This window comes from Orbicella franksi, chromosome 7, assembly GCF_964199315.1.
Source record: "Orbicella franksi chromosome 7, jaOrbFran1.1, whole genome shotgun sequence".
Classification (NCBI taxonomy): domain Eukaryota; kingdom Metazoa; phylum Cnidaria; class Anthozoa; order Scleractinia; family Merulinidae; genus Orbicella; species Orbicella franksi.
The window spans coordinates 13,775,880-13,796,640 of record NC_138151.1 but is presented as its reverse complement, the minus strand read 5'-3'; the positions used below and the strand labels follow the sequence as shown (position 1 = coordinate 13,796,640).

Below are 20,761 nucleotides of genomic sequence, written 5' to 3'. Positions count from 1 at the left end.
TCCGTTGTGGATAAGTCGTTTGTAAGGCGCCGGTAGTTGTTGACATCTGTTAAGAGGCGTTTGTTCTAGGTTAGTGTACCAGCTTTCCAGAGTCAGTCGTTGAAAATAGTTTGTACTGTAGGTTAAGCACTGAGCAGAGTCCCAGTCAATGTTGTGGTTTGTCAGTTGATAATGTACAGCAATGTGATTGTTGGCATCACCATTTCTCGTGGCTCGTTTGTGTTCAGTCAGTCTTGTGTTAAGGTTTCTGCCAGTCTCACCAATGAAGGAAGCCTGGCAGTCGGAGCATTTGATCTTGTAAACTGCTCCCTGTCTGTTGTTAGGTTCGTCTCTGTCTTTCACGTTGGTCAGTAAGTGTCGTAACGTGGTTGTAGGTTTGTGGGCAACACGAATGTTGTAGGGCTGTAGGATCACGGATCCTACAGAACTACACTCACCCGGATGATCACACTATACGAACTACTGATACTCCTGGGTTCAAACCATTTACTATATTAAGGAGTTTACGAAACCGCGACGGCTACGCCGAGGACAACGTCGCTTAAAAACTGAATTTATATTTTACCTACGAATCTCGCCATTCTTTAAAGTTTATCACTGTAAAAACGTTGACGAAACTAAGTCCGGAAGAAAGCGATAAATTCGAAATAAAACTTTAAAAAATTAACCGTCGTGACTCACTTTCTCCAGACAACGCAAAATTTGGTCATTTCACGTTGTTGTCTTGCAAAGGACGGCAAAGAAATGTTTCAAGAATTACAACGCACGTACACAACTAGCCATTGTTCTGCTCATTAATTCTTTTGTTCAGGGACGTTCCCGTTGCCGTTGCCGTCGTGGTTTCGTAAACTCCCTAATTATGTGCACAAGATGCGCTTCGCCTTGTGATACACTTTCAGAGAATTCGTTCCGGTGAATGAAAACGAATCTCAGAACTAGAAACTACCTTTAACTAAGATACTCGATATTTTAATTTTAATACATATGAGTTAAAACCATTTAATTCCATAAATTACCTTCGACTCGATAAACAACTCGGCAGTCAATACAATTTAACTGTCTTCTAAGCCACAAGCCTGACTTTTTTTGTAAGAAAATGCTATGATTAAGTGAATCAAACAACTTTCTAAAATCTTGAAATATCAATGTCCGATACAAATACTACAAGACTTTGTAGGATTTGAGGATTTGAACCATTAAGAGACTTCCAGATTTTAAATTCCAGCGCCCAAAAACACCTGGCCACGACGCCTTTACAATACAGCTGATCTTCTTGATGGGAAGAATTTTCGTTTCTTTTGTTGTTATTCCGTTTAGTTGACCACTTTTTGGTCTCTACCTTAAAGCGTTCGATTGGGGCACTTGGAAAGTTTAAAACTGGCTTATGATGAGAATTTTCATTTAATTAAGACCTCCATAGCGAAATCGTACACTACTAAAGATCAATCACTGGATATCAAGTGGATGTTGTTGGGAAGGAAAACCAGCGTAGAATAGTTCGATTTTGATATGTTTAAATCCTGACTCGCATGCCTTCGAGATTTCTGCAATTAATGAGGTGAACAATGGCTGTGCACGTGAGTCATAAATTTTTGGTACATTTCTTAGTGTTTCTTTGCCCTTCCTGTGCAAAACAACAACGTGAAATGACCAATAACGCCTAATTTTATAATTGTTTTAACTCGAATTTATTACCCTAGCTGTCCCAGATTCAGTTTCATGATGCTTTTGACAGTGATAAACAAAGTAAATGACTCTAGGATACCGACGGCGTCACCGTCATAGTTACTTTAAAGGGAACTTAAGTAAACCACGACGGCGACGCCAACGAGAACGTAACCAAACGATAGATTTTAATGAACAGAACAACAGCTATGTAAGTACGTTATAAATCTTTGTACATTTCTCAGCCGTCCTGTGCAAAACAACAACGTTAAATGACCAAGTTCTGCGTATTTTGGAGAACGTACGCCAGGACGGCCAATTTTTCGCATTTCGTTTTGGAATTGATCGCTGGCATTTCATATTGAGTTTGAGCAGGTTTTCAGACCGACTGTCGTACTGAGCACATTCAGATATATAGTTACGAAATTCGAAGGTAAAATGTAAATCTATTTTTTGCCAGGCGTCGTGCCTACCGTCGCCGTCGTCATTGCTTAAGGTTCCTGTTAACAACGCGAAATGACTAAGGTCTGGGTATTTTGGAGAATAGGGAGTTTACGAAACCACGACGGCAACGGCAACGGCAACGGCAACGGCAACGGCAACGGCAACGTCACTGAATAAATTAAAATAATTAATGAGCTGTACAATGGCTGTGCACATGCGTTATAATTCTTGGTACATTTCTTTCCCGTTCTCTGCGAGACAACAACGTGAAATGACCAAATTTTGCGTTGTCTAAAGAACGTGAACCACGACGGCTAATTTTTTAAATTTTTATTTCAAATTTATCACTGTGTTCCGGATTTAGTTTTGCGATAGTTTTGACAGTGATAAAGAAAGTAAATGACTTAAGAGTATCGCGAGATTCGTATAGGTAAAATATAAATTCATTTTTTAATCGACGTTGTCCTCGGCGTCGCCGTCGCGGTTTCGTAAACTCCTTAAATAACGTGAACTGCGACGCTTATTTTGCGTGTTTTCTTTCAAACCTGAACCTGTCATAATAAATTCAGTCAGAGGAATTTTTAGACCAATACGCGTACTGAACAGATTTAGACAGTTGCGCCACTCGGAGGTCAAATAGAAATCCACTTTCTACTGGGCGTTGTCCTCGGCGTCTGCGTCGTTCTTTCTTTAGCTCCCTTTTCTAATATTTGTGATTTGGCAGCTTATCGAATGTACACCAACAGGACACAGCGACCCCAACGTTTTCTATGAATAAAGAAAAATAGATGCCCTTAACTGAACAATCGACAAACAGGAAAGAAAATACAGCAAAATGATTACTTGAGAATTCATTGAAACAAAACTTAAGCTGCAAAAGAAAATTTTCTTCTCAGTTTTTGTTCAGAAGGATAGATTCTAGTTGATCCTGAACATCGCAATCTTTTGCAATCATTAAGCTAGTTGCATAGTCGGTTCTATATTCCTTAACTTCCGTACACGTATCAAAATTGGTTGTCGAAATACTATTGGCTAAAATTCGTTTATGGTTTACGTGATGAGCTAACGCAAGACCTTCCAAAAGACTGTGTTTTCGTCGGTCCGCCGTGCGCTATACAAATTGGCTTCAAAAAAACTAACAATAAAACTGCAAAGACTCTTTTTTTCAGTCCAGGACTGCTTATTATATGGCTAGCTCCGTCAGCAGGCAAGATGAACCAAAACCTGCCTTGTGATTGGCTACCCGAACAAGCAAGATGACACTATCTTCCGCTCGGGATTACCCTCTGTTTCCCGCAATGCAATAAAATAACTCCTCGAAGCCGAGGCAAGTTCAACAAAGTTCATATAATAAATCCTTTATCGACCAAGCTTGTTCAGTCAAGATTATGGATATTGGCCTCGTTCTTCTTGTACCAGGTCAATATCCAGCCATCTTGGTCTCACGCTTAGTCAATAAAGCATATACACCTAATTGCAATAACGTTGTCATAGAAAAAAGCAAAAAGCCAAATAGGAATTAATAAGGGAAATTTAAATTTCCATTGTTCTTAGATACTGTACATGACTGAAAAATACATTTTTCATTTATGCCATTCATGTACCTTACATTTTTCATTCATGTACAGTATCTGAAAACAATGGAAATTTAAATGTAGCTAATCAATTCCTATTTGGCTTTTTGTTTTTTGCTTTTTTCTATGACAACGTTATTGCAATTAGGTGTCTTTCAACAAAAGTGCTATCCTTAATTTAATAAATTTACGTCACTTATTTCCTTACCGTACACGTTCCAGTTTGTGTTAATCTGTAGTTTACTGTACATAACAGTTGTTCTGTCAAAGCGTGTTTCATAGACACAGTGGTGACTGAAAATCTAAAGCCAGCCAGTGTCGAATTCGCAGCCGTTGTGAGGTCCACTAACGTAAAATCGTCGATCTGACTCGCCAAATATGGAGAAGTATGTGGGTGGCGGGTTGTTGTTGTTGTTTAGATCAGTCCACGGGGAGTCAATCATTCTATTCTTGGAATACCAATTCTCTTTGTCGCTGTCCGTAGCGTCGAACAAAATGGAGAGGACTTCAGTTTCACTTTTGTAGAGAGCCACACGCACCTAAAAAGAGATCAAGAAGGATCGATTGAGTGATTGACTGACTGAGCCGATGTTTTCTACAGCTAAGTACGCATCCCTAGTCCAGCTCTTCAACAAATGATAACGCAAACTTATTTGAAAATTTCGGTAAAGGAATTATGCGTCAAAGTTGACTGACTATTTCTTTCCTGTCCTCTTAAGTTTGTCATAATATTTTTTTCCAAAGCATGGCTATTTTGCTAGACCTACCTCCCGAGGGCTAACAGTTTACCAGTTTTGTACAAAGCGGTTGTTATAATGTGCTTTAAATGAAGAGTTGACGTTCAGTGCTTCTGTTTTGTTCTCATTCAAAGTTTCTGCTGACGTCCACACTTGATAAATGTCAGCGGAGACACCGGACACCACTTTAAACACCATAGTCCAACCTATCGACAAAGTAAGCAAGATGCTGCAAGGTTCTAACAATAGAGTGTGTTTTCACATGACGTCACGGCAGCCATATTTGTGTCCCATATCAATGAAGCGTTGGCCATATTGGTGTATAAAACCAATCCTGTGGGAGCTGAACACTTTTCTTGTGTAAAAACTTTCTTTTGTCCTGATAAATTTGCATGGCTGCTGCATGGGTAAAGTGACTGAAATCGCTTTGTAAGTAGCCGTTATCAGTGGCACCAGGATTTAGGAATTCAAAAGACTCTCCCAGAGAGAAGTGGCTTTCATCAATTTTTGCTTTTTACAAGGGCCTGCCTTGGTCTTACCCAATTCTGAAAAGTCTTTGCATATCACAACAATCTCGATGATCAGTTCAAGTCATATAAGGCAACTACATAACTGCTCTCGCACTATATAATATTAAGAGTAATGTCAGTAAAAATCAAAAATTATCGTAAAAATCGCGGACACGGCCAAAAATCGATTTGGCTCATTTTTTGCCTGTAGGTAGCCTTATATAGTAAAGTAACGGAAATGGGATTAGATGTTTGAAATATGCACTTTAACGGGAATAAACCGTTAAAAACTTTCGGCGGGTCAATTGCTCAAATTTCACCAAGCGCGATCCTGAAATTATGCACTTTTCGGGCAGTTGTCGTACGAACAAAAATGTAACACAAGGACTTTTCTAGCTAGAGAAATATAGAGTTGGACTTGCTTTATCGAGACAAAGTGATAGTTTTTGTCTAGTGCTATTCCTGGAGGAGCTACGTCTCTGTTAAGAGACGACATCTTCGGCCTTTTGAAATTAAGGAAAGGTGGCCCAGAATAGCTTGGCAAAAATACATGTGGTAGTGTCTCAAAGTTTACAATAACACTACTAAGAAGCCTTGAAAGATAGTTCTTTACGATTTGGGTTTTATTTCTTTGGGACCTTTGACAATCAAAAGATGACCACCGTATTTCGGTTAAATACTATGACGCCATAATGAGATGCATAATAACAAAATTAAACGCGTTGTACACAAATAACTGTTTTGGTCAGTTACATCTTCACTGGCCGTTGAAATGACTAGAAACATATTAAAATGTCTACAACTACACTTTATTTTCATATACTGAGACAGGAGAAACAAATTTCGACTTTTCCTACCCTGTGAATCGCGCCATAATTCTGCATAGTTCTGCACACAACAGGTTGAACCATTGCATTGCACACAACAGGTTAAATTTGCCACACAGCCGTTAGTTTACGTTTGCTTCGCATCCAGTGAACATGAATTCGAGCATTTGCATCCCTTCTGCGCCTTCTGCACTCGCCAGTTTCGAATATACTGAAAATCGTCAAGACAAATTGCAAGAGATGCCACAAGTAGTGGCTCGAGTGACTGAACTGCGATATGTAGAACTCTGCTGTCACGCAACGCCCTCTTAAAAATTGTATACGCACCGCCTTTTATAATCAGCGGATCAGTTATTCGTGAAACGTACAGTGCTCAGTTACTAGGAAGTGCAGGTACACTCCTGGACTAATTGTGTGAGTCGTGCGATGTATGGCTTTTTCCTCTTCTGAGGTGAAACGTCAGAAATATCCAGCCCAAGGTCGATGCACATGTCTCTTAGCCTATCCACTCTTAAAAAGTTGTGAGTGTACGTTTTTGTCCAAGTTCGCAGATGTTCGTGAAAACGTACAGTGCTCAGTTACTAAGAAGTGCAAGTACACTCCTGGACTAATTGTGTGAGTCGTGCGATGTATGCCTTTTTCCTCTTCTGAGGTGAAACGTCAGAAATATCCAGCCCAAGGTCGATGCACATGTCTCTTAGCTTATCCACTCTTAAAAAGTTGTGAGTGTACGTTTTTGTCCAAGTTCGCAGATGTTAAGATCGAAAGATACAATCGGATGCTGAATAGCCACATCTCTAATCATATTTGCACACACAGCAGATAGATGACTCTCAGCTTCGGCGGAAATTTCGTCCTCGTCGGCCCTCTCCATGGCCACTTCTGAGATTTCACTAGCTTTTGCTTCGTTACCGGCGGCTGTAACTTCTAATCGCTTCTTTGCTGAAAGATGGCTAAAGAACTGCCACTAATCTGCTGCGACGTAAGAACTTCATCAGGTTGAAATCGGCGTTCCCCCGCTTGGTTTCTTGCTAAGTTCATTGCTTTCGAAACTTCCTGTGGATCGCTTTTCCGTCCACTTTGCTTCCCTTTTTGAAATTGGTCAGTTGAGAATTCGGTCTGTTTCTTTGCAAAACGCACCTTTTTCTTACTTGTCCTCAGGGCCCAACCCATTGGAAGAGGCAGCAAGGCGTCACTCTTTGCTTGGACAGTAACTTGAACGCCTGGAATTCGACTGCATCCCTCCGTCAGCTTGGAAGAATATTCTCTTTTAGCTCTATCGTAGAGAGTTTCCTGTTCGAGCATCATTTGGTGTTTTCCAATATCTAGGTGTGTCTGGAGGTTTGCAAAGTGACTGTATGCTTTTACACATCCATCCTCTGGACACGAGAAAAGCATGTCATCTGGCTTATTTTGACCAATACTGCTTCGATCTTGGTTTTCGTTTTCAGTTGACAAATCTGCTTTGACAGAGCTTTTCTTGATATGTCGATGTCTCACAATCTTGAACGGCGGTGCGCCACTTACATTCTGCGATGGGGGTTCTAGGATTTCCAATTTTTCGGGCTGCTTCATAACTCCTTTGAACTTTGCCCATGGCACTACTTTACCAGAACCCACATTGAATGCTCTCCACACTCGTGCGTCAGTTTCATCGTACTCAAAATTGTTGAGTAAGCTTATGCCATCCCATTTGATATCAAAGGTGCTTGACGGCTTGGCAGCAACATGGCTTGCGTTCACTCCTGTGGTTCCTTGGCCAGATTCAATGGCTGTTTTGAGCTGTAAAACGTTGATGACATCATTGCCTTCGTTTACTTACCTTCCAACGTCTCCTTTGATTGTTGCTGCTTTGCGATCACATACCCCCTTTCCAACTTGAGGGCCCGAGAAGTCGTTTCTTACAACAGCCACTCCTACGGCATCACCGGCCAGCTTAGCTGAGATGATTGAATTTCCGCTGTGATAACAGCCGGCATTATCTTGTTTGTAATAAACCATTTCTAAGTCTGGAATTTCCTTTTTCAGGGTAGTAAGGCAGGCAAGCATTATCGAAGCCACAGTCACACTGTCTTGGGCGCAGTTTTGAAATACGTGAACAAGTGTCTGCGATTCAAAGTGCTCAGAACCCTCTGACCGTCTTATGGCAACGCTAATGTGCCATGGCAATCCTCGCTTCGCAAACCAATCTGACTGTGCCTCTCGATATTTTCGGGGCATATATTTCATTGCCCAGTCCTGGACTAACAGCACCGATCGGCTGTCGAGTTTGGCTAGAACTGAATGCTTTGCCTCAGCTTGGTGGACTGAACGTGGCTGATGGGATTTCCAGCTAATGATATCATCCCTTGCCTGTTTGATAGTATGCAGCATGTCAGCTTGATCTTCTGCTGACGAGAGCGTAATTGAACATTCATCTTCTATGGTACGCATGACTTCCTCTAACTCATAACACTGCACACATGACTCATTGTGGAGATGGTCGCAGGAGCCCCGAAATTCTGCATTGCTTGGACCACTTAGCGTATAAATTCGACAATGATCGGGAACCTCTGAGGACTCCACCGCATGTACCTAAAAAATAGTAAAATGACAACCGCGTGATTCAGTGCATATTTGCAAAGCAACGCATGCGCATCGACATTTCAAAAAGATTACTTAACCGATTCTCAGCGTTGTATACATGTGTGTAAGCGTATTACAGTGAATTGCAAACTCCTGTTTCATGAAGTAAGCATAAAAAGGACTTCTAGCGAAAGAAAAAGGTAGCCGTGTATCATAGTAAGAAGTCTACTACATCACTTCCGCAAAGGCAACGCATAATTATAAAGTATGCACCTACCTTGTAGTCGCCCTTTAGGTACTGCTTCGACAAACGAAGTTGCTGCTTAAATTTCCCTCGCCCATTGCTGAGTCTTACCACAGTCACCAAGCTTGTCTACGAGTTTCTCTAAATGATCAAATGCTTCCGCTCCTTGTGCTGAAAAGTTATCAAGTCCTTGCAGAGACTTGCGAACAGATGAAGAACACACGGCCAAAACTCTCTGTAGGGTTCTCTTACTCATAGGCTCAAAGTTGGTTTCACAGCAGTATTGTTGATGCTGCTGGACAATGCGCTCTGGTATCATTGTTCTGATCACATTGGGTGTTTTTATGATCTCGCCAGTTGACAATTTCAGACGTTTTTCGCCAAAAGGAACATCTTGAATTACGTGTGAACTCGTTATGAAAGAAACAAAATGTTCTAATTTTACAGGCTCAATCCTCATTCTCTTTTTCTCCTGGTTTGGAAGAGGAGCAGCTCTTCCATGTAACAGCCTGTGGCGTCGGGCAATGTTGTAGCGATAGCTAGTAACGGTTGGAATAAACTCTCTCATCTCCTTAAGGGATAACTTATCTGTCATCAAAGAGAGTATTTGTCGTGTGGTGCTCCAATGTTGCGCGTTCAAGTAGCTCTCAGCAAATGCACTAAGAAGCTCCGTCTCTTTTTCACTTCTGCCTTCGACCACAACCTGACTCTCTCTGCTTACAGCATGACGATCACAAAGCTCCGTCCACAGTTCTTGCGAATTTTCAGGTGCCAGGACATCAAGCATTGCAGATATACATTGTTGAGCTTTCCGTAGGTATCTGCGTTTAGTACGCTCGTACGCTGTATTCCACGGCACTGATAACGTGTGACGTACTGGACTGACGTCTCAAAGCTGTAAGAAGCGATTAAGCTGCACCTGGGACTCGTTGTCTAGACTGGAGCCTTCGTCACTTTCTTCGGAATCTTCTTGCGGAAAAAAAAGGCTCTGCTCTTCTTACAGGACAAGTAATGGCAGAAATATCAAAGTCACTCGCTTGTTCAGCAACCTGACAAAAAAGTAAACACATTGCTTTGGGTGGCTTCAAAATGAGATCAACCGTGTGCAAGCGCGGGGTGTCGTGTATAAAAGCGCAAGTCGCATGCGAGCTGGAAAGTAATATTCCATAATTAATTTAATTGACTGGTAACCTATCCTGATATCTTTATCCAGTTACTACTCAGTATTATTTTCCATTTGGAACATTTAGAAAAAAAGTTGAGAAGCCATATATTAATTTAAAACCTTTATTATTTGGCAATATTCTGGGATGTGATTGGCTATCTGGGCGGGGCACGCTTTTCCAATTCTTGTGCCATGTATGGTCTTGCCCAGTCGTTGACGGGCGGCAATGGCGGCATTTTGAGGATGCGCATGCAAGTTATCCTGGAGACGCCCTTCTCCCGCGTGGGTTGAACCCCTGAAAAGGGCGGAGAAGGGAGAATTCAGAGAATGCGTTAAGGTTTTCCACTTTCATTAACAATATTGGATGGAAATTTTTCATAAACACTGAGGAAACTCACCAAGCTTAGACCACATAGACCTTCTGTGATGTTTTCCACACCTCCTGTAGCACGCAAGTCCTGCGATTCTAACTGATTTTTTGTTTTTGCTAGGGACTGTCGACATCGTACACGAATTCCTTTAATATTTGGAGAGAAAGGATTAATTTACTCTTTTCTACTTTACACGTCTCCCTTGAACAAATAGCTCTGAATGTGGCAAAAGAACAAACCTAGCCCAGGAAAAAAGCCCCACAAACCTCAAATTGATTACGCAATCTGTATTTTACCTTGTTACAAGTCAGTCTTTTACGTTCCTTTCCTTTTTTCCGAGCATTGTTGGAAGGAATTCTAATATCTGTAAAATATTTCAATTCGAGATTCCGGTGTAAAAGTATTTGCAAAAATCCTGAAAACTCGTGAGACATGAAAATAATTTGCTGTTAAACTTGGCGTTATTTTACGCGGCAGTGAAGTGATTTGAAGTAAGGATATGAAGTTTGTGATTCCCGCCAAGTACCCTGCGTGAAATGAGAAGCTATACGAATGTTTATCCTTGCATAAAGTGAGAATAAACATTGTAATCGCTTACCTGATCCGACGGGTACGAGGTTTTCGTAAGCTCAAAAATGTGTATTGAGTGCTGCAAACTAATTCCTCTTTCTGCTGCGGGTACTTTTTCAGATTCCTTTTTGTGACCGGAGACATCCTGAGGCACAGAACATAATCTACTAGCTCTTGTCCATCCGATTCCAAGGCTTGATCGATGTAACGGGCAAACAGTCATTTCAGAAAAATTGACAGGCTTCACGAAAATCCCGCTTCTTGCTAAGATAAGTTCTATCTCTGTCTCAACACCTGAAATCTGTAAAAAACGCCTGTGACTTCTGATATCCTTGCTGCACGATGACAGCGATACTGTCTGAGTGGATGGATGCCTTGCGCGTTCCTCTGCACCACAAACGCCACCAACAATATCAAGGAAAGAACAAGACATTTTTTTTCTGCTGGAGTTTAAGCAACCGTTATCTTTATTCCTTTCACCGACGATCATTACGCTTTTGCTTTTTGTTTACTTTCGTTAACTGGTTGTATTTGTTTCCCGCGGGAAAATTAAATCGTTATTTTCGTTCCATAAAGTTTTCACTATACTTTTTAAATTTGGGACATTTTGTTAAGTCTGTTTCTTTGTTGTATCTTTTTTGTTCATGACGGCAATATATTTGTTTAGATTTTATCCGTTTTGCGGAATGTATTGTTACTTGATCGGGTTACGTGACAGATTATCACATGTCACGCAGTCGACACGCAGACAGGAACCTGTGCAAATCGCTAGCGGTGCCTGCCGTGTTGTACGGGATCTTTTGTGTTTGGGACGTCAAAAGAGCCAAAATTAGGATCAAAGTAGACTAAACGAAACTGGGTTGCGACACGCTATAGAAAATGACGACAACAAGTAATTTTTAAAGTTTACTCATTACCGGCTCAGTGGCTTCAATGAGTGCGCCGGTCGGCCCCCTTTACACCAACTTGCAGAGGACAGTATTTCGAAAGTATCTTCCAAGCGGCATAATAAGAGCCTGTAAAAGATTTCTAAGGTAAGTAACTATTGATATCAAAGCAAACATAACAAGCTAAGTGCGGCTGCGACTCAAACAATGGTTTGCTTGTGCCACTGCAGTGTTGATTTTGTTCATTTCAATATGGCGCCATTTACAATTTTACCGAAGTTTGGTTGGTTGGTATATTGAAACAGTAGAAGATACCAGAAAAATGAAACGATAAATTTGAATACCTACCTTATAAGCCCTCGTGATAGTATTGCTGGAAATTTTGAGACACTACCACATGCATTTTTGCCACAATATATTAGGCCGGGTTTGACGTGAACTAAAAATGGCGAAGACGTCCTCTGGTAATTAACCCGAGGTTTCATCAGGAAGGACACAATACAAAAAATATCATTATATCTTGGTAAAGGAAGGCCAACTGTATATATTTATAGCTAGACAATTCCTGCCTTTCGTGTTCGCCGCGTCCGTCACGTCCGCCGCTTCCGTCGCGTTCGTCGCGTCCGTCGCGTCCGTCGCGTCCGTCGCGTCCGTCGCGTCCGTCGCGTCCGTCGCGTCCGTCGCGTCCGTCGCGTCCGTCGCGTCCGTCGGGTCTGTCGTGTCAGTCGCGGCTGTCGCGGCTGTCGTGTCTGTTCTCTCATATCATGTCATGTGATACCGTTATTATTCGCTGTTTTGTGTTTTTGGACAGGAGGTCTTTAAAATCGTCACGGTCACCTTTACCTCCATGCTTGTAGTCTTGATCACAGTAAACGTTAAATATGCTGTTCTGATACTTGATCATATATATTCCACTCTTTCGAAATCCAGCATTGTGCAATTTGGCACAGCTTTTGTAAACTAAGAAAAAGTAAATAAAACGTAATGTTTGAACACATTAAACAAATACGTGTAAACCTTTGTTTCTTAGAAGAATATATGTAAAAAATAGTTTTATTCCAGGTCTGTCGACTTATTCTTATTGGCTGATGACAGTTGATCAGACATGAATAAATTTGTTGTTGCTTAATGTTTCCCCTAAGGTACATATTGAAATTATACTTATCAGGCTTAAAGAATTAGCATACACCGGGAAATATGTGAATTTTCATCAAAGCAAAGGTGTAAAATGTTGTATCAAACACAATGACGTTTCCGCCATTTCGTCTCAGGTAGTTTCGAGAAAGTCGCTTCGGCTGTCCGTGCATCGCACGAGTAGCATCCTCGGAAGAACTGGATACCATGTCTAAAAATAACTTAAGAGGAATTACCTTTGGTATAAGGTCAGAAGCATATCACCTAGGTGATATGTTTCTGATAAGGCCTATGTGGGGGATTCACTCTCTTACCTTGCATTTTTGATAATCTCTTGATCAAACTTATAAAGAGATTAGTATCAGAATTAAAAGAAATCTATTTAAATATTTCTCCTACAGGCATACTAAGCCATTCAATTCTCGATCCCTCTCAATCGAGGCTCTGGATGGGGTTTAAGCCTGTCTCAATTGAGCTCGTAAAATGTTGGAAAGTTGCTCACTGGACTGCTAAAACGCCGCTAAAAATTGCCAAAAATCCAAAACGTTGCTAGCAAATTTTAAAAGCTAAGTTGTTATTTAAATTTCTTGATACTTTTATATGAAAGTTAATTAAAAGCTTTATTTTTCGTTCTTCACAATAATTGTTTACATCGGTCAAGAAAAATAGCTTAAAACTTAGCTTTGAAGAGTTGCTCGCAAATATGAGCGAAATTTAAGGAAACTCTAATAAAGTCTAACGTATAATGGAACAAAACCCATGGACCATTTGACGTCTTGCCGAACGTTGTCAAGTGACAGGTTATGTGTTCAGATTTCAAAAGGTTGATAAAACATTCAAGAAATTCGCATAAATGGAAGTTTTCTTTGAAATTGTTGACTTTTCCGTGCTTGATATGTGCTGTAAACCCATATTTTGCTCGAAAGTTGCTCAGAAAAGCAAAACTTGCTCGAGGTTGCTAGAACCGCAAAAAGTTAATCCTAACGCCAAAAGTTGCTCAAAAGTTGCGGCGCACAATTGTGACAGGCCTCATGGGGTTCACTGACAACTGATATATAAATCCCCACTTCTCCCTCCCCCCACTCCCACCACCCCACCCCATCCAGGCTCCGTTACCTTCCCCGCAGCTCCACTGCATGCGGGAAATCTGAGGTATTCCAGAACATTTTGTCAATTCTAACTGCTCTACTCTATTTTTGCTAAAACTGAAAAAAAGAACAACTTCGCTTACATTCATCGCATTGTTTTCCCATGATACCTTGCACGCAGGTGCATTTGTATTCGTGCGTCTGGTGAACTGGTTCACAGGTCCCTCCATTCCTACATTGGTTCTGATCACAGGGGGACTGAAACGAGAGCAATATATGAATAAGACATTTCGTTTTATGTTTTGCTCCTCGCACACGGCAGATGCCTCTAAAATTTGAATTGGCCGATCAGCATTCAGTGTTGAATTGATTAAGGTATTCGAAAATAACGCGACTTAAATTAAGGCTGGTTTCCATATGATCGCAGACGATCGCAGATGATCGCAGACGATCGCGGATCGCAAAGCGCAGCTCGCAGACGATCGCAAAGAGAGTTGTTTCCATATAATCGCAGACGATCGCAAGCGATCGCAAAGCGGACTGTTGCATACATTTCGGACAGCGGAAGTGTCAAAATTACACACGCGTTGCGCTGGCGCGAAAATCGCAGCAAACAATATAGCGGACGTCAAGGAGGAAATTTTGCAGCAAGCAAATTTCTTCTTTTAGTCAACCTATTTTGGAATTCCCTTGGCACTGCATCTCGCTCCGATCCAGAAGGTGGCGTTTTCAATCGCTTCAGATAACGACCATACGCAGTTCTTATGTTGCGGAATTTGACCTCCGCCTTAGCCGCCGATAAATTAAATTTCCCCCCGATTTTTTCCCAGCAGTTACCCTTTTTGTTTTTGTCTTTGAAATCTTTACTGTTACGGTGGTAAACGCACTCATATCGCGCAACTTCCTTCATAAGTTTCTCGTTACTAACGTTACCTTGTTCAATGTCAGCCATGTTTACAACAAATAAGCGGTTGCTTCGTTGCTAAGAAGCGTTGAATGATGGGTCGGAATTCAAAATATTATGGGGTACGTTTCGATCGCAGATCGCAGAACTTTGGCTTCCATATGATCGCACGATCGCAATGGATCGTAGACGATCGTAGACGCTCGCAGACGATCGCAGAAGATAGAACATGGTTCTATCTTCTGCGATTGTCTGCGATCGTCTGCGATCACGATCGCGGGATCGCAGACCATCGCAGAAGTGTGTTTCCATATGATCGCAGACGATCGCAGAACTTTTTACGATTTGCGATCCGCGATCCGCGATCGTCTGCGATCATATGGAAACCAGCTTTTAACGAGATTCACGTATCAAGAAAACCGGTTCAACATTGATAACAACAGGCATTGTTATAAGACCTAAAATTGCTCTTATATGGTCATTTTGAACAATGGCGGTATAAGCTTCTAAATGCCCGCGGGAGTTTTTGAAATTTCCGATTACCATACGAGCGCGAAATTTAAACGATCGGAAGACTGAATGGAAGACAAATTCTCCCGAGGGGAGATGGTATTGGTAATCCTGTCGGTGCAAATAGTTGCGGTGGGGTGGCTGGCGGGGTGGCGGGGTGGCGGTTGTATTTAAAAGTGAAATTAAAAGCTGCCGACAAGTAAGGCATCTTTTTGCTTTAAAATTGCTCTAACCTGGTAAATTCACCACGCGTGGGAGTGAAAGTGAAGTTCGCATTTTGTTGGATTGCGAACAGGCTCTCCTTCGCTCTAAAACCCATAAGATCAGTGTAGGATGAACGCGAAAATAGCGAGCGCGATAATCGAGCGGCAAAGCTGCTCGCTTCGCGCTCCCGCTGTTTCCGCGTTCGACCCACGGATTGAAAAGCAGGCGGAGAGACTGCTTTCAGTCGAGCATTCGGCCACACATTAATAGCTCTTAACAGCGCTTCGAAGCTCGCGCATCTTTCCTCGCCGACCGATTGATGTCCACAGCGATTTCCAGCGGAAAGAAATCAGGGAACAAATAATTAAAATTACAGACGCGATGTTTTGGGTAGCGTTTCTCCGCTCTTTAATAATTTCCGCTTTACTCTCAACGTATTTTTTGTGAATCACGACTCCACCGTTCTAGATTTGTTCACTAAAATTGAGTTCATTCAAATGCCGCGCTTCATTCATCAGGTTAAGTGTTCTTTTATTAGCGTTAATGAAAAGCATTATCCCCGCCCTCTCCCACTATCTCCTCCCACTGGCTAACGCTTTTGTAAAATCATTAATCAATCACGGCAGGGAAACAATTACTTCCCAATAGAAGAAATTCTAGCGAGAGAGGAGCTAGAATTTCAAAATTAGGGAAGTTAACCCGACTTATCACTTAAAAAACCCAGAATTTTTTAAGAGAAGAGGAGCAAATTTATTTTAGTATTAGGAGTTGCTTCGCCCAGGGGTAAAACGAAGCACTCTGGCGACTTCGAGCTTTCTTTACAGTGTCCTTGATTTCAGCGGATCTTCACCCCGGCAACAATTTTTTTTCTTCCTGTTCTTCTTCTATTCCAAGTTATTTGTACAATTTCTTCATTAACTTGGCATGACATGGCATCGAGAATTTGGAGCGAAAAAAGAAATGGAAATTAAGATCGCGGAAATTAACGTTAACAAGAATTAACGCGAATCTTTAAAACTCGCGTTACAATTTCATGAGGCTTTAAATTTCCTATAACTAATAATAGTTGTCACCAAAGCTGCCCCCGTTTTATTTTTTTGCTGATTGAAACCAATTAAACATTACTGTATGAACTAAAAACTGGCCATCCGAGGGGTATTTTTATTCGCCCTTTTTGAACATATGTAAATATCGCGAACACGTGCGAAGCGACACGTACGATCGTTTACCTAGAATTTTCTCTTCGAATTTGGAGATTAAGAAAACTGCTTTCTTCATTGATTACGACACCTTCTGTTTTGTTTTCCTCCCCAAAACCATCTTCATGATCTTTAAAATCGTTTTAAACTCGTTCTGGCATCTCCGCCACTTCGAAGCGAAAGTACTTGATCGCGCAATAATCGTCATGTACGCATGTAGGCCATATAGAAGTGTCTTAGCTCGAGATCTTCCTGCCAGCTCACTGACAAATTGACCGGGTAAACAGTGTGCACATAGTTTCTTCAAATCGGGATAGATTCGCATACTATACATGTAGATACTATCAACATTTAATCACTTCTTTTTACGTGGGGACTAATTATATAAATGCTACCTCGCGTTTTGGCTTCTGTACCAAAACCCTGCGGGGACAATAACGTAATCTGTTTACGAAAGTTCCCTGCTACAAAAGTTTGCATCGTTTTTGCAAGACCTCCACTTAGTCCGCTTGAAGAGTAATTACGAAATAAGTTACTATATTTAGTGTGCTCATCTGAGAGATTAAAAGTAAAGTGGTCTCTTTTTTGACCGGATCTCGATCAAGAGCAACTGGCGAGCATCTGTCAAGTACTGTGCTATTATTGAATGGCAGAGGTCCGTCCAACCCTAAAAGGAAGGTGATTATCATAATTTAAGCAGGTGAAAATATTTAAAAAGGTAATCATAGAATTTGTCAGCTAATATTAATTTCAATTGGTAAGTCATTTGTAGTTTTCAAATTATTACACCCCAGCCAAACGTAGCAAAAAACTAGTGGTTACTGAATAAATTAAAAAGTCGCAATATACATGAAGAGATGATATGTTTATTTTGTTGGTTGTAAGTATAAGTAATTATATTTTTGGAAAAATGTAATGAAGGAGTGTAGTTAACAGCTCGCTGCAGGAACCACCAGGAATCCCTGCATGACAAATCTGCTCTTTAACGACCTGTCAGTTTTTGTGTGGGATTTCCCACACTTCGTCAACGCCAGCGATATTTATTTATTTATCAGTCCACGAGAGCAAAGCGTTTGTCAAGTGGTTTCTACTTGGCGTGTAGACTGGGTTCCACTAGCAAAAGGTTGAGTGTTTTTGTGCGGCGGCCATTAGTGTGATTACTCTTAGCGGGTGTTTTCTTTTCTTGACTTGTTTTTGAGATTCTGAGGGAGTCTTAGACGTTAGGTCTTAGTGTTTTTCAGACACTCGCTGCCGTAGTTATTTTTGCCGCGCCATTTATTATAAGGTGGATAAACATTTGCTTTCTGTATAGGCGCGAAATTCTTGGATGAATAAGGAACAATTAATCAATCATACAACAATCATACAAAGTCCCAGTTCTCGGAAAGAACTTTCTGCAATTACATATTTAAATTATGTCACATTGAAATTCCTTCGATCAACCGAAAATCCCGACATTTTCTGCGAAAAATGAAATTCCAGTAAACATTTTGTATGTCGCGCCGCGCAGTCTGCAACTGTCGGAAGAAAATTTACACTTGATTGATTTCATTACTTTCAACTCCCGGCTATTGCTAAAATCAACATTTTATATCAACAACCGAAGTTTTACGGACAGATATAACATGATGACAAAGCCCAGTATTTTCCTGTGTAAAATGGTTAGCAAATTGAGGTCCTCTCGACTGATAAACCATGATTTATTGATACGTTGCGTGACGGTGCAGTTTGTTTAAAGGCTGGTTTTCACTTGCGACGGAGTCGGAGTCGGAGTCGTAGTCGGAGACGTAAGAGCGTTTATGACCTAGTGAAAATCGAAAATCGGAGTCATAAGCGGAGTCATAAGCTCGACGGAATCGGAGTCGGAAGAATCAGAACGTTTCCATTTCTTCCGACTCCGTTTACGACTCCGTCGCTTATGATCTAGTGAAAACAGAATGTCGGAGTCGGAAGCAGAAGCGGAAGAACTAACCAATCACAAGGCCCAGAATGAAGCATTGTAACTGGTCTATTCTTCCACTTCTGCTTCTGACTTCGACAATCTAGTTTTCACTAGATCGTAAGCGACGGAGTCATAAGCGGAATAAGTATTCCGCTTCCGACTCCGTCGGTTTGATTTTCACTAGATCGTATCACTCTACGCTTCTGATTATGACTCCGACTACGACTTCGTCGCTAGTGAAAACCAGCCTTAAAAGGACTAAATATTTGCATTTGCCTTCAAACTTCACGCTAAACATTTTCACATTTACTGGTCATGTTTAAGCACAAAAGCTAATTTCTAAAAGTATTATTTACATACAGTTTTTTCAGCTTGAAGCACGAATATTAGCTGACATTTGTAATCGGAGCTGATTTATCGTAAACAAACTCCGTCCCAACAGCGACCGATTCTAATATTTCCGCTGAGGAATAAAAGTAGACAACATTTCTATTGCCGTTCCTTGGTTCAGACTTACTCTTATGGCTTTAGAGTACCTTTCCGAACAATTTCGACTGGATATAGACTGAACTTTTCATGAAAGGGGGGGGGAGGGGGGGGGGAGGAGGAGCGTCTGCTAAGGCTAACTGAACTATTTGTCTCCACTGGAACTAATCAGCAAATCCCAGGACAAATGTAGCCGATGAAATAAAGCCGTTCCCACAGTAAACATCCCCTAGCCAGCGCGATTCAAAAGTTGTGCTCGGGAACATTAATTGTCCCAGTTATGTAGCACGTCATCTGGCATCCCTACGAAACAGGCCACGTTATTGTTGATCGTACGGTCCAAAATCACAACCAGAAACTAATCCGTCTCGTGTGTACTTACTTTTCGATGTCATTTGTTTCCGCCCCTCTCCTGCGAAAAACAAGCTTAACCTGCAAAATGTGTTTACTTCAATGACTCTTTCAATGAACTCCCCTCACCCCAATGACTTTGGGATATATATATGTCTGCTGACTGCTTTTTTTTTTTTTTTTTTTTTCTTTTACTTGCTGGGTTTTAGTATACGTTGTGAAACAATGGTTACAGGGGATTTTGCCTAGGTAACAAAAATGGCACACGGAGGAAAACCATTTGCTCGTAGTACCTTGGACATCAAAACACCAAGGCAACTTACCACATTAAATGTCAAGGGCGCTGCATGTGATCTTTTTGATGTATCCATGGGTATTAACCACGAGAAATTTACCTTCGGAAATATTGGTCATACTTACTAAATGCAGTTTCCCGTGGTAAACGGGTCATCTACCACGGTAAAGAGTTCCGTGTAACCGAACCCTAAGGGAGCGAATTTCCTGGAAACTTAAGTCCAAACATGTTTCTCCTGTAACCGTTTTTTGGTCTGCAGCTTGAGGTCTTATAACCAGGATTCTATGGTATCATTACTCGACGTTCATCACTACAACACGACAAAATGTATAAATATTTACTGTAAAGCTACAATTTCTCTGATTTATCCATAGCGCATCAACTTTTATTTAACTTAAATCCCACACAAGTTCGCATTGCAGACCTATTTTTAAAAGTACACCAGTGGCGGATTCCAGGGGGAGGGTCGGGTGTGTGTGTGTGGGGGGGGGGGGGGGTTGCGGATCCCTCTTCCTGAAACAGATGTCTGAGGAGCGATTGTCAGGACTTGCACTCATGCACTTGAACCATGACCTTAACATTGATATTTACGACATCTATACAGTATTTGTAGCCAAGCACAAGAAAGGGGTGTTATAGAGGTGTATCCTTTAGGAGTAAAATCCATGTTCACGGTAATGGAGCTAATTGGTTATAGCGTTACAACGGTTATAGGTTATAACGACCTTCAAAGGTGTCATTTATTGGTTATAGGCTATAACGACGGGGAAGGGGGGGGGGGTGGGGTTTGTTGGTAGTTTAGGAGATAGACGGAGTTGCAGTGAGAAGTAATTTGCCCAAAAAATTTTCTGTAGTGTTTTCTGAGTCAAAGTTTAGACCCCCTATCAAAAATTCCTGGATACGCCCCTGAATACGTACCTCGAACTCAGTGCCCTAATGAATTTCCAGAGTGATTTAAATCGCATTGGAAATTCAGGTAGACAGGCGCTCTCAGTGGTGAGTTAAGTTCTGACTGGTTCTATAGCTGAGTTAGTTATTCAGTGTTAAAATACTGTTCAGAAAAGGGGAGAAATAGTCCTTAAACGAGATA

At 41.3% G+C, this 20,761-nt stretch overlaps 1 protein-coding gene and 2 pseudogenes across 1 annotated transcript; all 3 read right to left on the bottom strand.

Moving 5' to 3' along the window:
• Positions 1-2,834: 2,834 nt before the first annotated feature.
• On the bottom strand, positions 2,835-15,513 carry LOC145493589 (uncharacterized; annotated as a pseudogene).
• Positions 6,424-8,577, bottom strand: LOC145492629 (uncharacterized; annotated as a pseudogene).
• LOC145493514 (uncharacterized) lies at positions 8,555-9,544 on the bottom strand. Its single transcript, XM_081472997.1, has 2 exons — positions 9,364-9,544; positions 8,555-9,318 (listed from the first exon to the last, which is right to left on the bottom strand). The coding sequence occupies exon 2, from the start codon at positions 9,158-9,160 to the stop codon at positions 8,645-8,647; it is 516 nt and encodes a 171-aa protein (XP_081329123.1). The 5' UTR covers positions 9,161-9,318; positions 9,364-9,544; the 3' UTR covers positions 8,555-8,644.
• Positions 15,514-20,761: the final 5,248 nt, after the last annotated feature.